This window comes from Sinohyriopsis cumingii, chromosome 7 (assembly GCF_028554795.1).
Source record: "Sinohyriopsis cumingii isolate HCF-2022 chromosome 7, ASM2855479v2, whole genome shotgun sequence".
Taxonomy (NCBI): domain Eukaryota; kingdom Metazoa; phylum Mollusca; class Bivalvia; order Unionida; family Unionidae; genus Sinohyriopsis; species Sinohyriopsis cumingii.
Window position 1 is genome coordinate 53,600,464 of NC_142967.1, and position 27,141 is coordinate 53,627,604.

Here is a 27,141-nt window from a genome sequence, read left to right on the forward strand (position 1 = left end):
GGAAAATGATCTGACTTCTATTTTGCTAATTACACACATGTACTTTGAGAAATTGTTTGGAATTGGCTATTTCATCATGATACATGCAAAGGGCTGAAAATGGGACCTTTTTTTCTGTCTCCTGGCAGAGCATTTGGACAGATTTCAAACCTATCCTAATTCTAAGTAGTTTAACTTGTATGTTTGCTGTAGTGACCAAACAGATTTTCATCTTATAACAGGAAATCTTAAATCCAGACCTATGGTCCAATCCAGGTACTGGAAATTGATTTGTCTACCATGAATGCCACAAAAGGTGAGACACAGTAGTCACAATGCCTGTAGCAGCAGGGAGGGCGAATCCTACAAGCTACTTTTCCGAGACACCCCATCCACTGAAACTATTCCCGATAGAAGCGTTATTTCCATGAAATAACACTTTTATTCAGAAAACGAGACAAAAAAAAATGTCCTTGAAAATGCTTTGTATTTCCGCTGATATAACGCGAGTTACTTCAATAAATCCGACTCGTATCCGACATAATTTCCACGGTGAGGTATCATCGAAAAATCATGTGTAGTTTGCGCCCCCCCTGCTGCTGTGAGAAGTCAAAGATTTCCAAGGAAACATTTTCATGTTAACCATACAGTGTATCAAGTCCGATACGGTATCGTGTCCGCGGGTCGTGTAAATTTATTGTCACAAATCCATGCGGGGTTCTTTGAGCGCGACTAAAGAAATTTTTGAATTTATTTATGTCCATATCACCGCTACACCAGGTTTGATGAATATTTCTTAGCGTATGAACATCAACTCCATTAAACACCGCAAGAAGATTACAGTTGTCTCTAATTACTTTAGGAATTTGTGTATAACGCTGAGTAACATAAATCACATCAGTGTTTTTATGACGACCTCGTGAAAATATTCTTGCAGGATTTTTTTGCTTGTCCAGCATCACATCATCATACACTACTAGGTTATTTATTTCACCGTTAAGGTCTTCCACGGACGGAGCTTCTTCAATATCAGTGATAAATTCAACTACTTCCTCGTCGTCTTCACTCAGCGCTTTTGCTTTTTCATTAAAATCTTTTATAACATTATAGCATCGCTGATCATCTACAGATGGTGCTACCAAGTATAGTTTGTCCCATTTCATCCACTTCATTATCATGTTCAGTAGCAGTTGCGTTTTACCTGATCCTGACGGTCCTATGATGATCATTCTGATAGAATTTGGTAGCACGGAATTATGCTTGACTGGTTCTTTCCTTCGCGTCGCAGAAAAATCAGTGATCTCCATTTGTATATAAGGAATAATAATTATGGATCTATATTGTGTGAAGTGTAAGGCACGAACCCCTACAAACGACATAACAACCATTACAACAAAAAATAACAGACAAGCACTTTCTGGTAAGTGTGCGCGATGTGGCACAAAAAAATTTAGATTTAAAAAAAAAAGCCTGAAAACGGAGCTTTCCCAACCGGAGGTGACATCGCAGCAACCCTCGGACGACTTCCAGGTACCCCTTGGGCTAAATATCCCGGAGAAAAACATCTTCCAGGATACAATTACTGCGGACCAGGTACTCGGCTAGATATCAGACTTGACAGTCAAGATCAACCAAAGCCCGGTGAATATCCGGTAAACGCTATTGATGCAGCATGTCATCGTCATGATGTAGCTTACCGAAGTAAGGATCTACAAGACAGACATATCGCAGATGTAAAATTAATTCATGCTTTAAGTGGTATAAAAAATAAATCCTTTAAGGAATCACTCGCTAACTGGTTAGTAAGATCCGCAATGAAATCTAAACTAGTATTAGGTGCTAGTAATTAATTATAATATGGAATTGATTTATTATTCACCAATCGGATACTGGAGGGGTAACGCGGCAATTAGTAAACTCGCCAAGGCGGCATCAGTAACACGCGAGGTTGCCAAAAATTGGCTATCAAAACAAGCAATATGGCAAATCTACCTACCACGTCCTCGACAAATCAATTTTGCACATTTTGATGTTAGTACCCCCAATGAAGTTCATCAGGCTGACATACTATTTCTGCCTCATGATACTGTCCGTAGAAAAACATACAAATACGCGCTAATAGTAGTTGATGTTGCTAGTAGATACAAAGAAGCAGCACCGTTAGCGACAAAAACAGCATCTGAAGTTGCTTCTGCGTTTAAACGAATTTATCAACGAGGACCTCTAAACTGGCCACGATTATTACAAGTTGATCCTGGCAAGGAATTTCAGGGCGCGGTATCATCGCTGATGAAGCAACATAATGTTACTATACGACGAGGACACACTGAAATTCACCGTGATCAGGCAATCGTTGAGCGATTCAATAGAACACTCGCCGAAAGATTGTTTGGGTATCAGTACGCGAAGGAATTTATTCAAGACGGTCGATCCCGCGAATGGGTTGCACGATTACCAAACGTGATAGCCGCACTGAATAATGAAATTACCAGAACAACAAACATGAAGCCTGTAAATGCAATCACAAAAAAATATATACCCCGCGTCGGACACGAACAGGGAAAGTTGCTACCGCTTCTGGGTAATGTCACTGTGAGGTATTTATACGAACCGGGTGAACTAGAAGGAGGAAAAAAAAGGGCAACTGATCCCATATGGAGCGTTACAACACACAGGATATCCAGTAGCATAACTAAATTAACCGGTGAACCCCCAAGTGTTTCTAGGCCTGTAATCTACAAATTAGATTCGACAGCTCCTCAGCGTGGATTTACACGCGAGCAACTTCAGGTGATCCCCGAGGATACGCAATTACCACCTAAATCACTTCGGTAAAGCAGCACCTCTGCGTCGGTTACACTCAAGACAGGTCAACATTACATTTTCACGTGTATGACCGAGATTGCTGTCTATTCTATCCACGGTAAATTGTCTTGGGTCGTTTTTCGGATACTGCCATAATAATAAACAATTACAATCCGCGCAGTGATTATTCTGACGCTCACGTAACAACAACACAGCGTTGATATCCAGGTTAAACTCTCTATTATTTTTCTTGTCGCTTTGTCGGTAACTGTCTAATTTTTTTCTTATTTGATCTTTTTGCGTTAATTCAACAACGGCTGACTTCGTTGACGTATCTAATACAATTCTTCGTAACTGAGCCATCTTTCTTACTCTGGACACGGCTAAATAAACTAAATTTGACCATTCGATGCGGTCATCAACGATCCAAACAGTTGTATCAGAAATAGTTAATCCTTGTGCTGAATGAATCGTCATAGCATATCCTAGTGTCCACGGCGATTTATTTATTGCTAATGCATCTTCGACCGCATCGACGTTAACTGTTACTATATCATTCAATACTAAATTTTGTTTCTCTGGTTTTCCGGGAACATCAACATCAATATTCTGCAATCGTGTATCATCTGGTCTATAACATAACGGCACTTCCAACGTTGGAAATTTCTGCCGCTGTAACTGAAATAGTCGCCGCTGAAGTGTATCTCTGACTGATTTTCTACTTGCAACAATTAAATCATCTGGTTTCCACGCCGTTAAAAAGTTATCAAATGAAGTCTCTGGAATTATTTCACGCATTATTTCACATTGGACTTTATTGGTTTGTAGCCTAATTAGTTTTTTAAACTCCTTTAATGTGTCATCAAGCGCTCTGATGTCATCACGCATTTCCTCGTAATAATCAACAAACGTTCTCAACCATTCGTGGGGAGATTCGCCGACAAATGGTGGTGGTTGACCATGATCGCCGCACATCACAACTGCGGTATTTTTCGTTAACAACCACGTCAGGAACCGTTGTAATGTATCCAGCGGCACAGTGTCTATTTCATCCCAGATGATTTTCTCCGGGATATACTTCGTTCCCATTCGCTCAGGAGTCCATGTACCGCCGCTGTATTTGAAAAAGCCGTGATAAGTGCAGGCCTTTACTCCGCGTTGTATCATTTCTCTGGCAAGTCTGTGTGTTGGTGTTAGCACGACCAAATCAGAACCGCGGAATAGTTCGATTGCACGAGTTGTCTTACCACAGCCTCCAGGTCCGTTCAAATAAACTGTTCTGTGTCTAGCAATTGGATCGTACACAGAAGGCAACGACAAAGTTGTCCACGACAAGGTTGTTGATTTACGATATTCATCTTTAATTTCAACATCAGCTGATTCACAGTACGAGTGCAACTCTTCTTTTTTTACTCGCCATGTTCCCCATTGATCATCCGATGTTGGTAAATCTAACACCGTTAAATCGTCTTCGTGAATATAAAACGAATCTGTTGCAACCCTTACCGCGAAGGGAACTCTATTCACCATCGACAATAAATTTATAGAAACATAAGCCAGCATAGAGGATCTCAAATGAGTGTACTGAGCTGAATCACCGTCGATATAACTAACAACTGTTCCTAATCGTTTTCCGTCCGGTAATATTATGTCCTCGCGGGAGCAGAATGTATCTTTCGCAGTAGTATCAGCGATAATGAAATTTAATTCTTCTTCATCCATAATTAATCGACTGTGATGTCGTTTATGATCATATGCTCCGCCTTGAGTAAATTTACCTATCAATCTTCGGCCGAGATCTTTACAGTTGCGCTCATCATGTTTATACGCCAGTGTGCGTAATTCTTCTTCAGACGCTGTAGGATAATTTAATTTTAAGTCAGAATAACACGCAGTATCAGTTGGAGTTGGTAACCAAACTGTGGTTTGTTTTGAGTAACAAATAATCCCCTCACTGACAACAACAGATGTTAGTATTGTTTTGTCAACCATAAACCGCAACAACGGAAACGGCACCCACTTCCTTTCGTGGAAATGTCTGCCAAACCAAGCATAATTAATAGGATGTAACCGTGGTGCAAATTCGAACGATTCCACGCGAGCAAACCCAGTCAGGTCAAAATCAGGTAAAGGTCCGTTAATAGCTACTCTTGTCATTAAATTTGTGGGATGTCCAAATCGTTTAAAGTATTCAGCGCATTCGCCATAGCCAAGAAAACTTCCTGGATAGCACGCAATCATATCCACCGATACCATATTATCACTAACAAATACACTATTCCATAAACCGCCGTGTCCGTATTCGATGCAACTCTGCTGAACATTCTCGAGAAAACTCTTCATGGTTGGTTTCCAATTATTTTTTTGTCGTGCTATATGTGCGGCAACACTTGGAACAGTAAAACAATTAGTTAGTAATTGATCATCTTGCGCCGCCGAATATTTCTCCGCGAGTGTTTTCATTTCATTCTGTAACTGTGCAGTTCTGTATATTTCTCCGTTCGGGGTCACAAACTGGTCATAATCACCAGTTTCAGAACTTCTAAACAACCATACCGATACCGGATCGGTTTTACTCATTTGATAAATACAATCAAACATACCACCACAATAGTACCTTACGACACGATCGCGTGGGAATATTTTAACTGAATCCGTCCAGGCGTGGCTGTTATGATCAATAATTGTTATTGAAGCTCCACTACGGTTGAATTTTGATTTATACAATTCCTCGCCTGTTAGTGATAATACCGTTATAGGAAATCTTAATAATTTTTCTAGCGCGGCAACATCCTTAATTGTGGCCCCTGTATCTTTGACTCGATTAGCCCATGTTGTTATTTTATTTTTTCTGATCTCAGTTAGACCATTTCCACGTGCTGCGTTTTTAAAATGTTCCATTACTCGCTCAGCTACACAATTTAACATTACTGATGTTTTCATTGGCGTGAGTTTATCTACACTTGGTTTCTTTATCGGATATATTCCGTAAACGACTGCAGTTACTGGATACGATCTGGCGTAATACGGTATATCAACCCCCGTCAACATTCCTGGTCTAGAATTATTGCTCAACAAAATAGTTTTCCTTTTAATGTCAAGGATAGGATCATTTTTATCACGGATAATCCACGTGTCATCGTCGTTTTCGTTGACCACTTTGACAATAAATTTTATTCTGAGCAAGTACTTCTGAGAAACGCTAGCGTTCCCATCAAGAAACCCAATAATTGTTTTCGCCGTAGTATCATTCATGGTAGCATCAACAACACCTTTGGTGTTATCGCGAAAAATTTTATATGTCGACCACACATGTGCGGCGCCATCGCGACGAAATTCTTCCTTGGCATTCTTGATAATACCAAGCAACCCCTTTAGCTTTTTTCGTCGTGGATCAGCGGTTAACCGGTCAAGATCGAATCGACCGCCTGCGGGTTTTATTCTGGATAGTCTTTCAAACTCCTCCATATTATAATTAAGACAAGTATTTAAATAGACAAAAATATTATATATAATGAACGGAAACTCAAAGAGTTTCTCTGGAAATGCAAAGCATTTCTCATGCAAGTGGATTAAACTAAATTCATCAGCGCCGTGTAGCAGACGTTGCAGAGGCGAATACTGTGGACAACATGCTCAACAGGTCCGCCGGGGAAGTCTAGGACCGATACCGTGTATCAGATGCGGCATTGGAGTACGAGGAAAAACGCAATTATGTTCAGCGTGTGGTGGAAAACGCTATCGAGAACTAAAACGGTATTATGATAAAAAAAATCCAGACTCGAACACTCTCTCGGAGCGTGATTACATAAATAAGTTTTCAGACAAATTATGAATTAGACAAATGATTTGCTTATAGTATAATGAATCAAGAATTTGTTCCCGAACAAGAATTTGTTCCACATCCAACTATTCCAAATTATGAGGCAAACCGAGATGGCATAGTACGACACTGCACGCGAAAACGACCAGTTGGTGGAGTTGATAATGGTGGTTATTCACGATTTACTGTCACGTGCTCAAAGAGGTATTTATGTCATCGTTTCGTCTACGAATGTTTCCATGGAGTGATCCCTAAAGGTTTTGTTATTGATCACATTAACGGTAACATACTTGATAACTCTATAAACAATCTTCGCATGGTCACTCAACGCAAGAACTGCCTGCTGGGTAACACAGGGCGTTGTAAAACAGTTACAAGAAGAACTATTAAATCTGTAAACACAATTACAGGTACCGAAATTGTATTCGTGTCAATAAACGCCGCCGGTAGGTATTTCGGTATTTATCCATCTGTTGTACAGCATGTCGCAGACGGGATCAACAAAACAGCATTTTCCAAGAAGCTCAAACAAAAAATTTCATTCTGTTATGATGCCCCCAAGGAACAGTAACCGCTCATCGATGAGTTTTCCATGCATTTAAAAATATAAAAAATATAATAATATGAATCACGAAAACATAAATGTCATAATTGTTGAACTCGAAAAATTGCAACAGCGTGGTTTTAATATTTTACTAAACGCTGAAACAATTATGTCAGATTTTGAATCCCTGCGTGAGCAATCGCGGACCGGCAAGAACAATCTCGCCGCGTGTTATAGGTTCATTAAAAATATACAGAATTACGTTTACGGGTCACTTGCGTCGATAACTGACGATCAGGTATCTGAATTCGTTCCACTGTGCGGCGCAGTTGAGAAGATCAGGCTTGGATTGTCACAACAATATGAGACTCGAAAATTAATCAACACCAGGGTACGACGGCTACAAGGTCACATAAAGAATCTTGGAAACGCTAACACTTCCGAAAACTCTTCGAGTTCTGACACGGAAATGCCTACGGGTACTAGTGTTTGTGACTCCGTCGACGAAGTATAAGTGCGTGGAAACGCTATGCGTGGAAAACTCTTTGAGTTTCACACACTGAAAGTGTCTCACGCTTTGTACATTTTCACGGTAAAAAAAAATAATACATTTTTTTTTGCCTGGGAACCGTTAACGGTTCCAGGGGCGCTTTCAGATTTTGGAAATGTTTTACATTTTCAGGATTTGCTCAAGCGTTTCAACATCAATACAACAATGAGAATAGTTCATAATCTGTTCTCGTTGACACCAAGCTGTGATCATATGATTTTGCTGTAGCTCTGTTAATTGTGACGACGTTAACAAGAAGTCTTCGTTGCCATACACGTCAACGATTATTTTAACGGGGAAATACTGTTCTCGTGTCTGTCCGAATGCGGTTTTTATTGCCTCGTGAAGAATTTGCTTATCATGAATATGAACTCGTGCATGAATGTACTCACAGTGATACATTATACACAACCGTTTTTTTTAAATGCGTGCTTGAGGAGAAACTCCTCGACGAGAAACTCGAAAATGGATCAGTGCAGAAAAAAAAACTATTATAGATCCCGAGTTTGGGAGAAACTCGACTTAGGACTTCACCAGTAAGTTTATACTAACAGTCTCGTCACGCAGGTCCAACAAATTCCCCCGTTGGTCGGTGAGTTTGAAATTTATCGTTGACAACAACGGGTTATGACACCGTAGATAGACCACATTGATTGGTTCTTGCACAATCAGAAAACCAGGGGGGTCTCTTGGTGTGAACGTATACAGGATAAACCCCTGTTGTGCCGTCGTAGTATCTGATGCGCTGTAACTGCCATCGATGACGTCACATACAAGATTGACCGCGATAACATCTGTGATATTTACGATCCCGGGTGAGATGTGTCTGCCATCGGATGCTGTACTGTTGTCGTGCTTGAGAATAACAGGTTGTGGTTTTGTTCGCGTGTACGTGGCAGAAATATCTTCGAAAGATTCCGCGACAAGATCAGAGACCGATTTTCTCAGCGTGTGCGCGTTATATCCAGGAAGTTTAAAATCTGGAATATCCTTCACGGAAATACCAAATCGGGTTGCAAACTCCAATCTTTTTTGGTTTCCATAATCATCTTTGTAATCCAGTAGACTCTGAATTATTTTTTGATTTATAATTTCCATCGCGGATGCGAGTTTGTTTAGTTTTTCTATGGCTGTGATAATTTTATCGCGAGAACTGCTTGTAGAAACGCTAGCGTTTCCAGTTCCCGAACTGCTTGCAGTTCCACTTGTTAAATCAGAAATATAATCTTGAAAATATACTCGCAACAGTTCTAGCTGTTGTTTATGTGCTTGTTTGATCGGATTAAAAAAATGAGCTTCTATATCTTCTGGAAGGTAAAGACGGTATTCCCCGCCTTTGAAATCTGCCTCTATCATATCCAAGTGGGGTCTACCTGATTTTGCAAACCAGGCTTCTCCTGATTGTAATTGATCTGAAAATAATAAATAATTGCCGTACTCGAGGTCGTGTAGTTCTTCCTTATCGGTCATAAAATCCGATTTTTTAGGTTTTGGTGGACCCGGTTCGACCTCGGGTCGTTTTTGTGGCCATCCTAATACTGTTCGAAGAGAGCTGCTATAAATATCCACGGCGTATCCCGGTGTTGAGATTTCAATAACCGCAGACAGCGTTGGTTCGTGCGCGGTCACAGATATTTTGGCTTCCTTGCCGGTGATTCGTTTTATTTGGCGTTGTATCTCATTGTTGATTTCTTCGATCTGATAACTCCCAGTGGGAAGTGTAATTGTATTCCAGTCAAGTTCACCCTGTTCGCCGGAGTCGGCTTTGCTTTTCCCGAACACGAATGAATTATTTGGCTGCAGACCACCAAATGATGCCGACCTGATATTGGGCCAGCTGTGATACACACTGAGCTTTGCTAACGCGATTTCGCTCACACGAATTGGAGTTCGAAAATTAATACCGAATTCTGGTGTCGTCGAGGACACTGAGATCATTGTGGTCCTTACCGGTGTTGTGTTTGTGACTATTTGTTGAAGCAGTTCTATTGACATTATTTATTTGTTTAGTTTTCAAATAGTCATTGTACGCATCTGACATTAGTTTGAATTCAGAATCTGATATCGACGCGGCGTCGCTACCTTGCACGTCTAACGATGATGATATCAGTGATGATAATTTCTGATATGCGGTCGTGGCTGTATTTAATTTTGTCGTGTAATCGTGTAATTTTGTGTTAGCACACGAGGATATTTTTTTTGCTATGATGCCGAAAACTCCTGCCGCGGTAGTGGTCGTACAAACAGAGATCGTGGCCGCGACTGCAATTACCGGAGTGACCGCTGATAGTATTACTCCCGCGGATGCAACAACGGCAGATACTGAATAAACCATAATATCCAGCACTGTTATGCGGCGCTTGTATTTTTTTACTTTTTGACTGGTTACTTCGATGACAGTTTTTAACTCAGATTGCCACTCACGGACTTGATTGTATCGATATTGTTGAGCATCTGGAAATCCTTCGGATTTCAACGTTGACATTTATTTAAAAATCGCTGGCGATTTTCAATTACGCGGTAACCAATTGAGGCGTTGCAGCGACGAATTCCAAACAAAACCAGTAAGATGTTGCTGTTAAACTATCGTCCTCGGCTTCAAGCATAAATATTTCCTCGGTTCCGCTGTTTAGTATTACGGTTACAACCCCGGAATACTTATCGGTGGAATGTCTCCAAGGATATGTTGTGAAGATTTCAAATTTAGCGGCTGAAAACACAGACAACCTGTAAACACCGGTGGCTGTTGCTGTATATTTGATAGTGCTATTTTGTCGTGACCATGTTGCGAATCCCGATGATACCGTGAATACGATGTTGGTGATATGCCCCGGAGTAACTCCAGTGGGAACTTTAATCAAACTGGTTTTGTTAACGATCTCAGGAATACCCGATACTATATCGTGCTGTGTTTGTTTGATCTTGTTAATGTCGGTCTTTACATCAGCGAGTTTTACATCGACGACTGGAGGAGGCCCAAAGAACTTATCCACGGTTTCACTAGTTTTTTGCAAGTTTCTTTGGAGTCTTTTAAACCCGTTCACGTGAACATCATACTCTGACCGCAACGTGGCTAGTTTATCATCAACGGTGTCTACGTATTGTTTGTTTGCGGCATCTTCGGGACCTTCCGGATTTTTTAGAACGGTTATTTTGTTGCCGTTCATGCTGAGTTCGCCGGTCATTACGTCGCCGGTTTTTTTCACACATTTATCAACACCTTTATCAATACTGTCTTTGATGCTTGCGATTGATATATTCGAGTCCTTGATCCGGCCGCCATCACTAAATGCAACGAAGTTATCCTTGGTAGCTCCAAGAACTCTGCGAATTATATCATTCCACTTAATGTTGCTCGTTCTTAGTTTTCCTTGCCTGTCTTGGAAAATAGCAACTTCATCTGGGTCAACTCCAGCTAGATTCAAAAGATTTTCGACTTCATCTCGGGTCGCATATTTTGAGAGATCAACATCCGTGCCAGGTTTGACTTTTCCTGTGAAAGGTCTTCCGTAAATATCTACCATTATTTGTTATTGCTGTTTTTTAAATGCGAGCATGAAAATGCCTAGCATTTCTCGATGCGGTATATTCATGCACTACTCGATGCGGAGACGTTGCTGGATTTCTTGAGATTGCATCAAGAACATTTAAAACCTCCTTCCCACAAATGGGCGGATCAACTAATGTTTGTGTTGGTAGCGTCGACTGCCACACTGGAACATTATAAAATCTGCTGTTGAGAGTGCGAGGCACTCCGCGGACATACCTGAGAAACTCAACTGGCGGTGCTAAACCGTACGAATCAAAATAGATAATTCCACGTGGATCGATCGCGTAAGCAACCCAGTGAGTTCCAGGACCGTCTTTGTTGTCGAGATTGATAATGCCAGTTTCTGGATTATTTGGTTGTTGCGGTAATTGATCTCGCATAAATACTCCTCTGAAATGTTTTTATACGCAATTTTTTAACAGCATCGAGTAAATCAAAATTGCTCATTGGAGACTGCGTCTCACGAAGCGTTTTTAAACCCGTTTTGGGTACCATGATGCCGGAGTTCCTGGTAGTCTTAGACCACGTCCCTTTTTTTTGTATCCATTTCCGGTTGCCTTTTTAAGTGCCATTCCGGCCGCTGTTCCAACTGCACCGAGTGCTGCGGCTTTTGCTACGGCTGGTGCTGCCGCGGCAATCAACGCCGGTATTGCTGCGAGAAGAGGAAATATTCCACCGGTTTTAGTCATGTCCTTGATAGCTGCAGCAGAGAAATCAAGTCGGACACCGGTTTTTGCTGTTAGTGCCTTATTAAAATGTTTAAGCTGAGTATTAGTCAACGACAGCTTGTTTGGACCACCAACAAGTTGATCTCGTTTTAGTGTTATTGATGTCCCGCACGTGCTTGCGTTCTTTGATTGCAATTTCTTCGTTTGACCGGAAGTCAAGGTGACGTTAACGTGACTGTATGACATTATATTTCAGAAACTAATCTAATTGTTACATATTTTTGGAAAACATCACATATTTTCTACTGGAGCGTCGATGACCCTCATTCGACCGCCAACACCTTCAAGCAGCATGGCTTTATCGGAGAGTATAACCGCGACAACTCTGTAGGGAGGAACAGCAGCATTTATACGAGCTCGGAAATGTAGGTCGACAACAGATTGTTTAACCAGATCAAGATGTTCCAGCGAAAAGTAATAAATGGGATACAATCCCACAAAATCTCGCTGTGATATTTGCAGGCCAGTGTCCACATTAAGGTCGCGCCCCATAAATGACATCAGACGATGATACGCGCGTGCGACACGACGACGTTCAAAATCTATTAATATATCCTCAGATGGCTCCTGATGCCCATTTATTCTCAACGAAACTTCAGAAACTCCAAATGTATCAAATACCATTGGATTTCTTGTCTGGTCACCTATTCTAGCACGGTCTTGAAATGCAATGAAAATATGTCGTGGTGCTGATACTCCTTGTTGCGATGATATATGCCATGTAAACAACCCGTTATGATCACCCTGAATAGCGTCTGTGGTTGTTGTTTTCCAGGATAGCAGTGATTTACCACCCGTGTCCATAAAAGACAACAGTCGTTGTTCTTCGGTGATTGACGGAGACAACACTGGCATCCACAAACACAGTTTAGTTAGTACTATTTGACCAGCGTCAGCGGCAGCATCTCGCCAGATAGCGTCATTATCATCAGGTTTTCGCACAAGTACAACTGTGTGTTTGGCACCGAATATGACCTTTTGAACATCTCTGCAGAATCCAAAGATGTGAGACAATGGAATCACACTTGAGAACTCTTCATTTAAACTTAACATCGATCTACGTGTTGCAAAACCTAAATTAAAATTTTCGTTCATCGATGCAACTGCGTCACCGCCAGCATTCATTATTGCACTCCTGTTATCGGGGCTGTCGGTTATATCCTTTGCAAACATCATTGATGGTCCGGCTGATCTAGTGTAATCATCCGAGTATCTCGCCAACCCGAGAATTGTTGTGGCAACGTCGACGTTATCATGAATTGTTTCAAGTTCCTTTCCATCTATCATATAAATAGCGGATTTAAATAATGCCATGATGCCGTTGTTAACAAATCCAACTCGATCGTTGACTCCGTAGGCGGTGTTATCATTCTTTAAAAAATTACCTTCAACTTCGATGAAGGCCTCAGCGGGCAAGAAGTATCTACTTGTATCCTGGACCTGTAGTTCAATTCTTCCCCGTTGGTTAGGATTACGTGCTTCATAAGAATAATATTGAAAATCACGTACAGAATCATCCCTAAGTACTGGTTTGGACATATCAAATGCATCATTGGATTTTCGCACAAACATTATTATTATTTGTGATGGTCTAATTAAAATGTTATTGTCACCGGAAACCACTACCAGCTATCAAATTAGCAGTTACACTATCTTGCAACGCTTTGGAGGTAATTCCTGCTGTTGCGATCTCAGCTAATTTCTGATTTACGGCCTTATTTACTACGCTACTAACATTTGCCGGCATAGCTTCAGTGGATGGTAGTTTTACTGGCACCAACCTCTCGACTGGGTTTTTTTTTCGTATCAGCTGTGCTAGTCGATCCTTGATTAATTGAAATGCTTTCCCGGCAAGACTACCAACAGTGCCAATGGCTTTATCCTTGACAACATCAGCGGCTTTCATCGCGAATTGTTTTGCTAACGGTCCAGCTTTCGGAGCGATTCTTGTGACTAAATCCCTAACAACATCACCGACTCCATCTCCGTAAACAACCTCGTATACTGGTAATCGTGAGTTTACTACTCTGACACTTCTTGGTCTGCGAAAAGAATCGTGTAGTATCATTTTATTTAATTATTGTTTCTCTAACTAAATTTACTAGTCGCTGTAGTAACCATCCGCGAGTTCATCAATGAGTCCCCGGTAAATGCCGATATCCATAATGCCACGCTGAAATAGTCTCTGACAGATATCTGCGGCTTCATTTATAATTTCCGGAGAATTGTTTCCGGCACGTCTTCCTCCGATGAGAACTTCTAGTCTGGACACATCGTTGACGACGCTATCAGGACAGATATTATAACCGTAACCGGTGTAACCTTTTCCCATTTTCCTTAGTTTTTCTTTTGTTTTATCAATTTCAATAATTATAGAATTTCTACTATCGATTTTGCTTAATAAAGCATTTTTAGCACCAGAACCCTTCAGTTTTTTTATGTCTTCTATTTCCTCGTCTACATATTTTAATTTATCATTTAATTCGATTAGTTGCCTTTCTAGTATTTCCCTTTCTGACGTATCGGGTTGCAGAATGGGTGACGAAACAGAAGTGGAAAAATCATTATCGTCATCGGGAGCGCTAGCGCCCATTTGTTCACGCGATAAAAATTCAGGCACTGGATCGGGCAGTGTCATTTGCAGGGTCTGTTTTAGAGCTTGTGTTTTCTTCGCCGGTATTTTTGCCTGCTTTTTCATTTCCTTTGCCTGAATTTTTGCCTGCCTTTCCTCTTCCTTTGCCTTCATTCGTTTGTCTCTTAGTTCCTTATTAACCCCAATTACGCCAGTTTTTATAAAATTATAGGTATCATCAGTGCTAGCTATTCGAGGAATGTCTCGGTTTACTTTGTAAACATAATCCCGCCACTCACCCTGGGTCATACCCGAGGCAGCTCCTGGTTTTAGAAAATCTTGCCGGTTAGGATAATTTAAGACAATCCAAGTAGAAAATTCCCTAAGCTCATCCACGCTAGTAAGCGGAATATTTCTTATTTCAGTAATACCATCTTCGGTAAATTTATCAATAAATGTTTTCTTAGCAACTGTCACTACTCCGGCGGCACCTGGATCAGCTGCGGCACCTGCATCTCCCTGTTGCTGTTTAAGTTCTTCTATTGCTTGAAGTAACCCTCGTTTTGTTTTGGTAGGGTCAGCAGGATCAGGTTTTCCTACAATTGCAGTTTTAACTTCACCAGTAGCTGCTGTAATAGGCTTAAATAATTCCTCCGCAGATGTTGCAAACTCAACTCGCGCTTCTTGTCTTGCTTTTAATTTTTCTTTGACGGAATCACGAACCGGAAGAAATTTTTTAATCGCGGCTAGTCGTTGTCGTGCCAATCTAGTTGTAAGTGCTTCTCCGATATTTGCCATTATTTATTTATCAATGATTTAATTCCGTTAACATGAAAATGTTTCCTTGGAAATCTTTGACTTCTCACAGCAGCAGGGGGGGCGCAAACTACACATGATTTTTCAATGATACCTCACCGTGGAAATTATGTCGGATACGAATCGGATTTATTGAAGTAACTCGCGTTATATCAGCGGAAATACAAAGCATTTTCAAGGACATTTTTTTTGTCTCGTTTTCTGAATAAAAGTGTTATTTCATGGAAATAACGCTTCTATCGGGAATAGTTTCAGTGGATGGGGTGTCTCGGAAAAGTAGCTTGTAGGATTCGCCCTCCCTGCTGCTGCTGTCCATCTATCTTCCAATAACTTTTTTGTTGCATTCCTCTATAAATAGTGAGTGAGAAATATGGAGATAAATCATGGATGTCTCTTCAGTCAGACATTTAAACCCATGACCAGTCATACAAAATTGTTTTGTGCTACCTTAGGAAAGGAATGGAATTTTTAAAAGGTCTGAGGTCAAGGCCACAAGGTTAAGCCATTGTCATATGTTACTAGGGCCGCAGTAACATCATTTCAGGCAAGACAATAAATTGGGGGTGGAATAGGCTTGGTAGTGGTTGGAACGTTAGTCAGGTGTAAAGAAAATCAACATTTACTTGATCTGACTTGAAAGCTTTGTCTTGGTGCTTTTCATTAATACCTTACATATAGGTCTTTCAGATAGTGGAGACAGAAAGGCTTCATACCAGTGTCACAGAATGACATTAATTGGGGGACTGATTGTGAGTGTACTTTCCTTTAAAAAAATATCATATCTGGTGTTTCAAGGGTTTATAATAGACATAATAATAAATTATCTTTCTAATATACGTACATATTCTGTAATTTTCACTTTACCTCATGAAACATTTGCAGGTTTTTGTTTTTGTCTTGAACATTGCCTCATAGAAAAGAGAGCTCAATAAAAGCTTAACAATAGCCACAAATTATCATTAGTCATTTTAGTCAAGGCTTGTTTTATAATATTCTTGTACCAGCATAGCATTAACAATGTGTGAAATGCATGACTTGCAATGCCAAAGTAAGCAGTGAACCATCCCAGACTTACCAATCCATTAGAATTCCCATGGCAGATTTGAATGAATTTTAATTCTCCATTAATGAAGATCCAGTTTCCTTATGTTAATCTGTGAAATAGACAGTTAAGCGCCGCTAACTTCAGCTGTATGTATTGCAAAGGAATGTTCTGTAGAGAATGTAAAATTTATTTGCTTTCTGCCATGAAAAAAATAATTCTGTATATTTCCAGGACATAAAAGTGCAATCTGCGATCTGACTTCTGATCACAACAATCTGTACAGCAGTGATGATGAAGGGAACATCATTATGTGGACTCTTCAAGGGTCACAGATACAACAGACAGGAAAAATTCCAGGAAATGGGTATGTCCATTGAACTATTCATAAAGTAGACATAGCTTAGGCTTCTCATTAGCATAGAATTTTCTTCTTTAAATGTTTCCCGATCATAATACATTGGGAACATTTTTACTTCCTCGCAAATCCCAGGCTAAAATATTTTAGCTAAATATTTTACATACCCACCTAGGTAGCAGTTAGAGTTATCTCTGCTTGATACAAGATCGGTTCCAAATCACATGAATATCTGTCATCTAGCTGGCAGTTATAGTTATATCTATTGATACTTGAATTGGCATAGTGATTGGCACAGCATAGCATGCTTTCTGTGAACAGAGAGAGGTCTTGCAATCCACTGACAAAATTTTTGGAAGTTTTCAGCTTTGAAGCAAATTGGAGGAGTGTTCTTTTTGAAGGGAAGTATACTCCATCTATAACTTTCCAATTTTTCTTTTCTTCCTTTCTTTTATGACAAAGTCTCATTTTCATCACATTGTAATCCTTACACACTTAGGCACCCTTGGTATGTACCTGCATGGGTTGCTAGTGTGTTCCCTCAAATGGCTATAGCAGTATTTTATTATGTGCAAGTTTGGTGTGTTATATTGAAAACCAATTTAATATTGATGTATAGTTTGGTATACTGGTAACATTGTCTTCCAGTTGATACTATAGCATCCACTTTGCAAGTATCAACAGTGATACTTCAGTACATTTTTATGTGCATTTATTGTGTGTCTATTACAGAAGACTCAATTATAGTGCTGTGTACTTTCCATAGATAAGTTTTCTATGCCTAGTTTACTTCCAGCGTCCTTTTCATAGTTACTTTAAGTGAAATATAGGTGATTTTACTTGTATATGCAGTCAGTTGGCCATTCCTATAGACAACTTTTATTAGAATTGATACTGTGGTGTCCACTTCACAAGTATTGATAGCAATGTTCCAACACTCTAACATTATTGGCAGCCACATGTGCCCATTAACAGGTAACTGTCTTTGTGTGTAGCTGTATATGCATACTCTTTTGAGTTCATAAAATGGGATCCATACTACACCTTTATGTATTTTCTACTCTGTTTTGTCTTTCGGACAGAATAGACCATGGGCAAGACAAGTAAACATTAGAAACACGGGACTGACAACCACAGCTTGCTTCTATTGCCAATCTACAAACCAATGACAGACTTGCATATTATGGACAGAAAGACGATGGACTGTGTACTGGCACAAAAGTGCATCTTGAGTTAAGAAGTTATTACTTTGCATGCTGATGTCATGAAAGCGAGTGACTGGCTTCTACATGAGTATTGCAGTCCACATGGTTCATCAACCATGATGTGATCTATCATATCAGAATTGCCAACAGGTCTGACTCCTTCCTCACCGATGCATCATAATCAACCTTTCTTGGCAGAACAAGTAGGCCATTTACTGCAGTGGCCCAATACTCAAGGCCATTTACTGCAGTGGCCCAATACTCAATCGCCTTTATCACCTGCCATCGAGCAACATTTAGATCAAAACAAATCACCTCAGCTACTGACCTGCACTTTAGATGTGTGAGTCAGCTTCATGGATCAAATATCCCATACCCTCATCCCTCACTCACTGAGCTTGACAACATTATGCCAATTACGACTGCCCTGTGCCACCACCATCGGACTCTGTCATATGGCTCTGATCACAATGGATCAATACCATAACCAGTCATCCATTGTTAACCATTGGGTGAATGATCTTTGTCTAATTGGCCAAACCCAAAAAATAGATGCATTCTAGTGGATCATCCTAACCCACACAGTGAATAGTGCCACAAAGCACTCACTCACTGCAATTGATGCCCAGCTTATTGCCTCTGTACCCAGGGGATGCAGCTTCATTTTCTTCGTAGGCCTTTACTTAGTGACCATTTGGAAGTTACTAGATCTGACCACAAGTAAACTGTGCAGTATAAGCTAATGACTGTGGCCTTTATTTACTACATTGGAGCAAGATTGCGATTAAAACAAGCCTATTCAGATGTTATCTTGTACAGCTGTACAGACCAGTTTTGTGGATCAAATATCCCTTTGCCCATCTCAACACAAATAACAGCACAACTTCATGCAGGATTGGATCACTCTGTTCTGTAAAAACTGGATTGGCCATATGTCTCAGTTAGAAATTCCTGGACTCCCAGTTAAAGAGAGATGTTGATCCTTACTAACTGTAGAGTATGTAATTGGTTTGCGCACTAAGTTTTCTTGTACTTTTCTGATTAATATTGCTGCAAGAGGCCTATGGATTCAATTGGATGATTTTGATTATCTGATACTGAACACAGATTATGTTTTGTTTAGTTTGGTTAAGGTGTATGGTTACTGGGTATCCTTTTAATCTTTTACCTCATGCTTTGCAGGCAGTTGATATACATCTACCAAAGTCATGCAGTGCTGTGTGCTATAAATAGAACACCTGTTACCTATTTGGATCCATAAACATAGACCTGACTGTTAACTGTTATAGCAGTGTAGCATTTGTTTAACATCAGTTTTAACTAATTTACATTTGTTTGTACGCATCTGTTGTGTATAGAAAGATTTAAGAGTAAAATCTGATCATTATAGTTGTATAAGTATTTTTCATTGGATATTTTTTTTTATCCACTTAAAATCTTGAGAGAACTCATTCACTTTGAAGCCAACCATAACTGCCATTTCCCATACTAAAAATTTACCAGTTCTTTGTCTTTGACTACATCACTAAATCATCTAAATTTGATAAACAAAAACAAATGCAGTGTTTTGAAGCTTTCACAGTCCTGATTCTAATCATCCAAACTCCAGAATTACTGAACAAACTATGTGGCCTCTATTTTGAAGACTGGATAATCCAACCCAGTTACTTTATATAGAAGATTACCACTATAGCTCTAACAGCCACCACGTGATCATTTACATCAATGAATCTAGTATGTAACGGGGTTTTCCCTGAAGGTGGCACTACAGAAACAAGCTCAAAATGGCTGATGTTTACAGCAGGTGACCAAACACTCTTTGATGAGATTGGTAATGAGGCATCCCAAAACTCGCTTCCATGCGAATCGGGTAGAGTCATTCAAAGGCACTTCAATGAAAATGGGGTACAGACATCTAAAGGTGCTTACATAAAACAAAGAGTTAATATGGATATCCCTGAGGTGTTCTTTTATTCTTCTTGTAATTCCCTTTTTAGTCTCACCTACATATTGTTTGCCATAGAGATGTCAGGTGAGTAACTAAATAGCAATACATGTAGTAAAAAGACCTCTTGACACATTAACCCCTGGAGGTTTTTGCCATTTTTGCCAGAAAATCGAGTAGGAAACACATTTTGAAAGTTATTTCTGAATAGACTCGAAAACACCAAATCCCCGGTCATCTTTCAATAACATACTGCCTAGTTGTGTTAGAAACATAATTTTTCATTGGCTATTTGACTCGCGCTAAACGGAGCCATTATTTTTGTATGGAGACCACTCTTTATTCCAAATGCCCATCTCATCCTACTTTTTGCAAAGGCTCATCTGTCTGTTTGCAGTTCATGCCAGTTTGCCTTAGATTTGAGACCAAAAAGTCTAAAATCCAGACACAAAATGGGAATCGATCACAAGCGAATTTTGCGTAAAAAAAAGTCAGGTCCAAAAAATGAGGTTTTTCTATCTGTATTTTGTAGTGCAACTAGATATTCCAGATTATTTGGTGTCATTGTAGAGCTACATCTGTCTGCCTTTCTATAATACCACCCACTTTAGTGTATCATGCATGACCATGACGCTACAGAGCTCAGCAGTAGGCTACTACCTCCTGCCCCATAAAGTCGTCGCTAGGGGTTAATGTGTTAACTTGAAGTATAGTTGAGGTTCATAAATATTTTGTAGTTTTACAATTTTCTTTAGTGGTTTCCAACTTCATTATATAAAGGGATTGAGTGTTTAGGTAAATGCTTGTTGGCATTATGAAACTGGATTGTCCAGTTTTCTCCTTTTTTTAATGTTCCCATCTCTTCTATTTACTGTGATTGTGAAGGAACTGGGTAGAAGTGTTGATGCGCTTCTGTAGAGACTCATCAGGCTCTCTGTGGATTTGGGATCTATCAGATAGGTATCCACAGATGGTTGCCTTTACTTCTGATTAACTTTAAAGTGAAAAAAGGTAATGCAAACCCTCCCATCTGCTGGGGTAATCTAGTCATCCCCAGACCCTGACCAGTTTCTATATTATTGTAACTCATCAGAGGGAAATGTCTTGTTGATTCAATTTTTGCAACTGATCACCGTGTCTTGTTATGTAGAAGTTTATATACCTCTAAGCTGCTGGTGCCACCAGTGCAGCTGGTGCATCCATATTTGTGGTCATGTAACATTTATATTGCATTGACCTTTTGTTCCAGTTTTTACACTTATTTTTGAACTGAATTGATGCAGCAGGGTTATGAATGACATAATTTTCATGCTGCCTTCATGGCTTAAGTAACAACAGAAACATAAAAACAGAAATATATTTCTAGGTAAAAATAGAAGTAAATACGAATTGGCTAGAAAACTCTTTTGAAATATTTATTTTTAATAATTACATGTGCTGTGTTTTATATTATGTAGATAAACACATAATATGCTTGTATTGCTTAATATTGAACTGCAGTGCTATTATATAGGTTTGTTATTTTTGTGTCCACTAGAGTATCATATTGTTTATATAATATCAATCTTGATGGAATTATGAGACTGTTCTCAGGATTAATAAACAGATGAATTTTAACATCACTGAATGGATCCTTGAATGGCAAATCTGTTCCCTGAAGTTGTTCGGGAAGACACAGGCTGAATTGAGTAAAATTGCCTCCAGTAGCATTAAGTTCTAGTTCACTGTAGGATTCCTCAAAGGACTATTCTTCATAAGAGACAATTTCCATGGTGTTTGGTAGATCAGATATAATTGGATTGGATCACAAACTGCATCTGTATCTCCAATAACTCTTTTGGTCCAATTGAAGAGGTGTCTATAGAACTGTGGTGTATCTTGTCATGTTTCTGGTGATATTTTTGAAGATTTCATTACAAGGTTGGCATGACACTCTTAAACTTATATTTGTAATATGTATGTGCTGTCCTGAGATTGTAATGTTTTAATGTTGTCGCACATAAGACAGATCGATATTCATCTTGATGTGTAGCGGTGATGATGCACATGGAGCGTGTAACAGTTTATGACATAATCATACAGATTCAAGGGTGGTACTTGGAGCAAAATATTTCCTCAGAAGAATTAATTTTACTTCCAGCAGGTGACTTTGAGGCTTGAACATCTAAGTTCTTATGGAAGTAAACAAAATAAGTTAGAAATACCTGGACTCCCATTTGAACAGAAACAGAGATGTTGGTTACTAGTGGCTATTGAGTATGTAATTTGTTTATCCAATAAAGTTATCTTTATGATTGATGTTGCTGCTAAAGAGCTTTGCATCAGATTGGATGATTTATATTATCTGAAATTGAACACAGCTTATGTTGTGTTCAGTTTGGTCAAGGTGTATAGGCATTGGGGTATCTTTCTAGGAAACTGCTATTGCGTTAAGAATTTGTAAAACTACAAAAAGTGGTGGACTATCCTCAAGAGTGTGGCCAAAAAAGGCAAAATAATCTAAAATATTTAGAAGCACATTTACAAACATCAAATATACTTCAAAATTAGGAGGTCATTGTACAAACATATTTCTTTTTTTTTCTTTATATATAGGTGGGACTAAAAAAGGGAATTACAATTGAGAATATAGAACATCACAGGAAAATCCATATTAAAAGGGATGCCCATAATTAAAGATTCTATAAAATTTCAATGATGTTAAAATATTTTGAATTAGAGTATTATTTGCAAACCTACATAAATTATGATCTAGGCAGGAATGGTATGAAATAATAACAAAAACTTTCTTTCAAAATAAGAAAATTATTACTCTGTAGCATTGTTTGTAACATAAGGCTATTTTGTAGTGGATGTAATGAGCATATGTCTTCTATAAAACAATTGATACTGAATGCTGGGCATGAAAGTGAGTGTAATATTCATCATTTGGATTTACTACAAAATAATCATGTGACACTCCACATTTTTGCATCTTGCTGCTTCACAGTTTAAAGTGGTAATGACATGACATCTTTAAAGAGAGATAAATCTCCAACCTGCCAATGACAGTTTATTACAATATTTCACTGCAACATTCCTCTCTAATAATAAAAAAAAAAAACAGTTACTATCTCATCATAGTGATGTTGATAAAAAAAACACTCCAGTCGTAGAATTTTAAATATTGTGTTTTGAATGCATTTCCCTCTTTCACAACCAAAATACTGCCAAAAGAATATACTTTAGATATTTTTTACACTTTCAGTAACTTTTGTTATCATAATTATCATTTAAACAAAACAGAAATAAAGAGTTGATACAATGAAAACAATGTCCAAAATTACCCGTATTTTTATAGGTTTTTGTGTTACTTATCCATCCCATATATTCTCAGATTTTCACTAGGCTGATCATAGATAGTGCTGTGGTATAATGAAAAATGGATTGGTTACATGCTATTCCATTTTCCTTTTTTCACAGAGTTACTTGTATACAGTTCAAGTGCAGTGTTTCAGGGAAATTGCAATTTTAAATCTGAATTAATCATGTGATTTTTCATGACTTTAAAAATCCCATTCATTGCATCTTATGAAAGTAATTCCAATGTTTATGCATTTCAGAGACCCAGTTAGTAGTATTGCAGTGTGGAAAAGCATAATTGTAGCCAGCTATGGTAATGGACAAATCAAGGCCTACAATGCTAAAACTGGGAAGGTGGGAGCTGTTGTCAATGCACATGCTCGCTGGATAAATGCTGTTTCAGTGGCTAAAGGAACTGGCCTAGTAAGTTAATTTCTCATCTGAACTTTGATTTTGTGTACGTAATGTCAGTGCATGGTGTACATGCATCTTAGTTGGATAGAGTGTAATGTATCACAGATAAAAGACAACAGCACTAATTTTAATGTTTGACATTTGCACCATAAAAACAAATTTGTTAATGTCCTCAGAATCTCAAAACAAAAAGCTGTTATTTCCATTCTAATACACTTTGACAAATTAAACTGAAAACAGTGGCAAATATAATTGTAATTCTCCATGACACTATACAACATAGTGTCATAATGTAATCCTCATAGACACTATAGCACAAAGAGTCATAAATAATTCTCCATGACACTTATCAGTTATAATTTAATTTTCTGTGACACTACACGAGTCATTATGCAGTTCTTAATTATACTACACCACATAGTAATTATGTAATTCTACATGATACTACACCACATAGTAATTATATAGTTCTACATGACACTACACCTAGTAATTATGTAATTCTCATTGATATTACAGCAAATAGTAATTATGTAATTCTACATGCCACTACACCATATAGTAATTGAATATGTAATTGTACATGACACTACACCAAATAGTAATTATGTAATTCTACATGACACTACACCACATAGTAATTGAATATGTAATTCTACATGACACTGCACCACATTGTAATTATGTAATTCTACATGACACTACACCACATAGTAATTATGTAATTCTACATGATACTACACCACATAGTAATTGAATATGTAATTCTACATGACACTGCACCAAATTGTAATTATGTAATTCTACATGACACTACACCAAATAGTCATTATGTAATTCTACATGATACTACACCAAATAGTCATTATGTAATTCTACATGACACTGCACCACATTGTAATTATGTAATTCTACATGACACTACACCTAGTAATTATGTAATTCTCATTGATATTACAGCAAATAGTCATTATGTAATCCTTCATGACACTTCACCAGTTTCAATTTAATTTTCTATCACACTACAGAGTCATTATGTCATCCTCCTTGGCAGTACAATATATTAGAAGCTATGTTGGAGTGTCCCCTTTCTTAAAACATTATAACTATAATGGAATATTCCCTAAAATGACACTGAATGGTTTGTCTTGTATTGCACCTCTCCCTTGATAAATTGTGCACAATGGGGTCCTAACTCAGACCACAGCATAAGCAAGGGTGCTTGAGTTACCAAGAAACCTTTGAAAAGTTAAGAAAGGGATGGACATTAACAGTGGGGGAAGGGTCAGTTCTATGGTTGAAACTTGTTTAGCCTGGAGTGCTATGGTATTGCAAGTCTTAAAGTTATTGATTGGTGAACAAGTAAATAAAGACACTTACCTTCAACATACTATATATGTCCACTGTTCTTTGCTATTTATCAAAATGCCTTTAATTTCCAGTTTAAATGAGATGATTGCAGGAAATGATAATAAACAGTGACCATGTAGATTCCAGGTTATGCAAGGGTCGTTACTCTATATTACAGTACTACCATGATGGCTTGTGCTTGTCGTGATGTTGATGTATATGTTACACAAGGTGTAAATCAACTTGAAAATGGATGCTACTTCCATGACTCTAATTCTGCCACCTGCACCCTCCAACAACAGAAACTGAGAGAATGAAAGCAGTGTATCTATAACCAGCTGTGATGGGGGAGTGGTGCCGAGATTGTTTGTGGAGAATGGGCCCACTAACATGAGCATGAAAGTAAATGTTGACTACAGATTGTTTAAACAGCTCCAGGAGTTCTGATGAAAAGTGATAAGTCATGTACAACAAAGTTTTCAATTTAACACCTGTCAATTGCAAAAGCCACCTGAAATCAGCAGCATTAACATACTTCACATTTTGACTCTGATATGCTACCATAAATTCAATCTCATACTTCTTGACAAATATGGTAATCATATGATCTGACTTTGCATAACATCAGACGACAAACTGATTAACCAGTTTGTTACAGTCATATCGACTTTAAGAAGATATAGATTCTGTTTGAAAGCATGGGTATGTCCATATTTGGAAACAGTGATATTTATGGGTGCATGTTTAAAATAGTGTACTCACCACCAATCTCAACACTTACCCAAAATCATCTGGTAATGGGGAACTAGTAACATATAGTCCTCTGGTGTATTCAAGATAAGCACATAGGTAGTGCTATGCAGAAAAATAAAAAAAATTTGAATACTGCTATACCATAGAACCTGCAATATCATAGGAAGCTACTATAATTATAGCATTGATAATAATGGGCAAAAAATAGCTTTTCTAAAGATGTTTTTCACATTTCTGTATAAATTAGCTTTATTTTAATATAATGAGTCTCCAAAAGATCATTCAAATCATTCATCCAATTTATTTCAACACAGTCACACATGTGCCTGTGGAAACTTTGTGCATTATGTCCCCTTTTTTTGGTATGTCATTGTGGATACATTCTGATTTTATTCAGTTTTTATATTAGCAAAATACTGTCGATGTGATTTCACTGCAAGTTACTGCAAAATTTCTGCTCATCTTAGAGTGGCCTTTTAAGTACCAAGATGGAAATTCTAAATTGACTGTAAACTTGGAAATTGCTACTCTGTAATTAACCCTATCTTGGAAACCAAGCGTTTTGTGCACCCAGTGTGTCTTTTGATTAGTTTCCTTGCTATCTGTAATCACATCTACAATTAATTATGATAAACCACTGATTAATATTAATACTTAAATAATGCTACATGTACTTGGTGTTCTCCATGTTTAATAAGTCAATTGAAATGAGTTTGACCATCAGCTCCTACGCAGGTAAGATTCTGTATGCCTTTTAACTTGTTTCATTCTACTCCCATTGATTGATACAAAGGACTAGTTAACTTATGATAATACAATGCTGGTCAACTTTTGATTGATTGTAGCAGTGCAGCTAACACTTCTGCAAGTTGGAAATCAGAACACAGTTCTTAATTTTATTCTCACAGAAACAGTTGCGGGCATCACTGCGAAATATGATTAATGCTTTTCATGTTTGAATACAAGAGAGCATATCACATTTATGATGATTACACTGAGGCTGAATTAAAAGATAAAACAGTAAAAAGAATCTCACTTAAGAAAATTTTGTTAATTGGTATTAATTTGGTAAAATCTTGCCAATAGTAAGCAATACTAACATTTGATTTGATCAGTATTTTATTGTATATTGTTATTTACAGTTTACTGAGCATTGTTCTTTTTTTATAGAAAATGTTATAAAATATAAATTCATTTAAAAGTTTTGAATATCCTGAATATCAATCAAATTTCCAGGCTCTAACCACTGCTTTCAATGAGCAATATATCAAGGTTTTATCTACTAGTTTCAATCATAATTCTTTTCACAATTACCAAATAGGGGTCTATTTTGGGGGCATTTTTTCATAAGGAAATATGGGATCC

The 27,141-nt window shown here is 38.3% G+C and overlaps 1 protein-coding gene across 1 annotated transcript in view; it reads left to right on the forward strand.

Annotated features, from left to right (window-relative positions):
• The window catches only part of LOC149795266 (WD repeat-containing protein 54-like), a 56,747-nt gene that overhangs the window by 13,647 nt on the left and 15,959 nt on the right, over nucleotides 1-27,141 (forward strand). Inside the window, exons 6-7 of the mRNA XM_089964997.1 lie at nucleotides 16,644-16,776; nucleotides 23,520-23,682. Of these exons, the coding sequence (XP_089821123.1) occupies nucleotides 16,644-16,776; nucleotides 23,520-23,682 (296 nt within the window). The remainder of the gene's footprint in view (nucleotides 1-16,643; nucleotides 16,777-23,519; nucleotides 23,683-27,141) is intronic.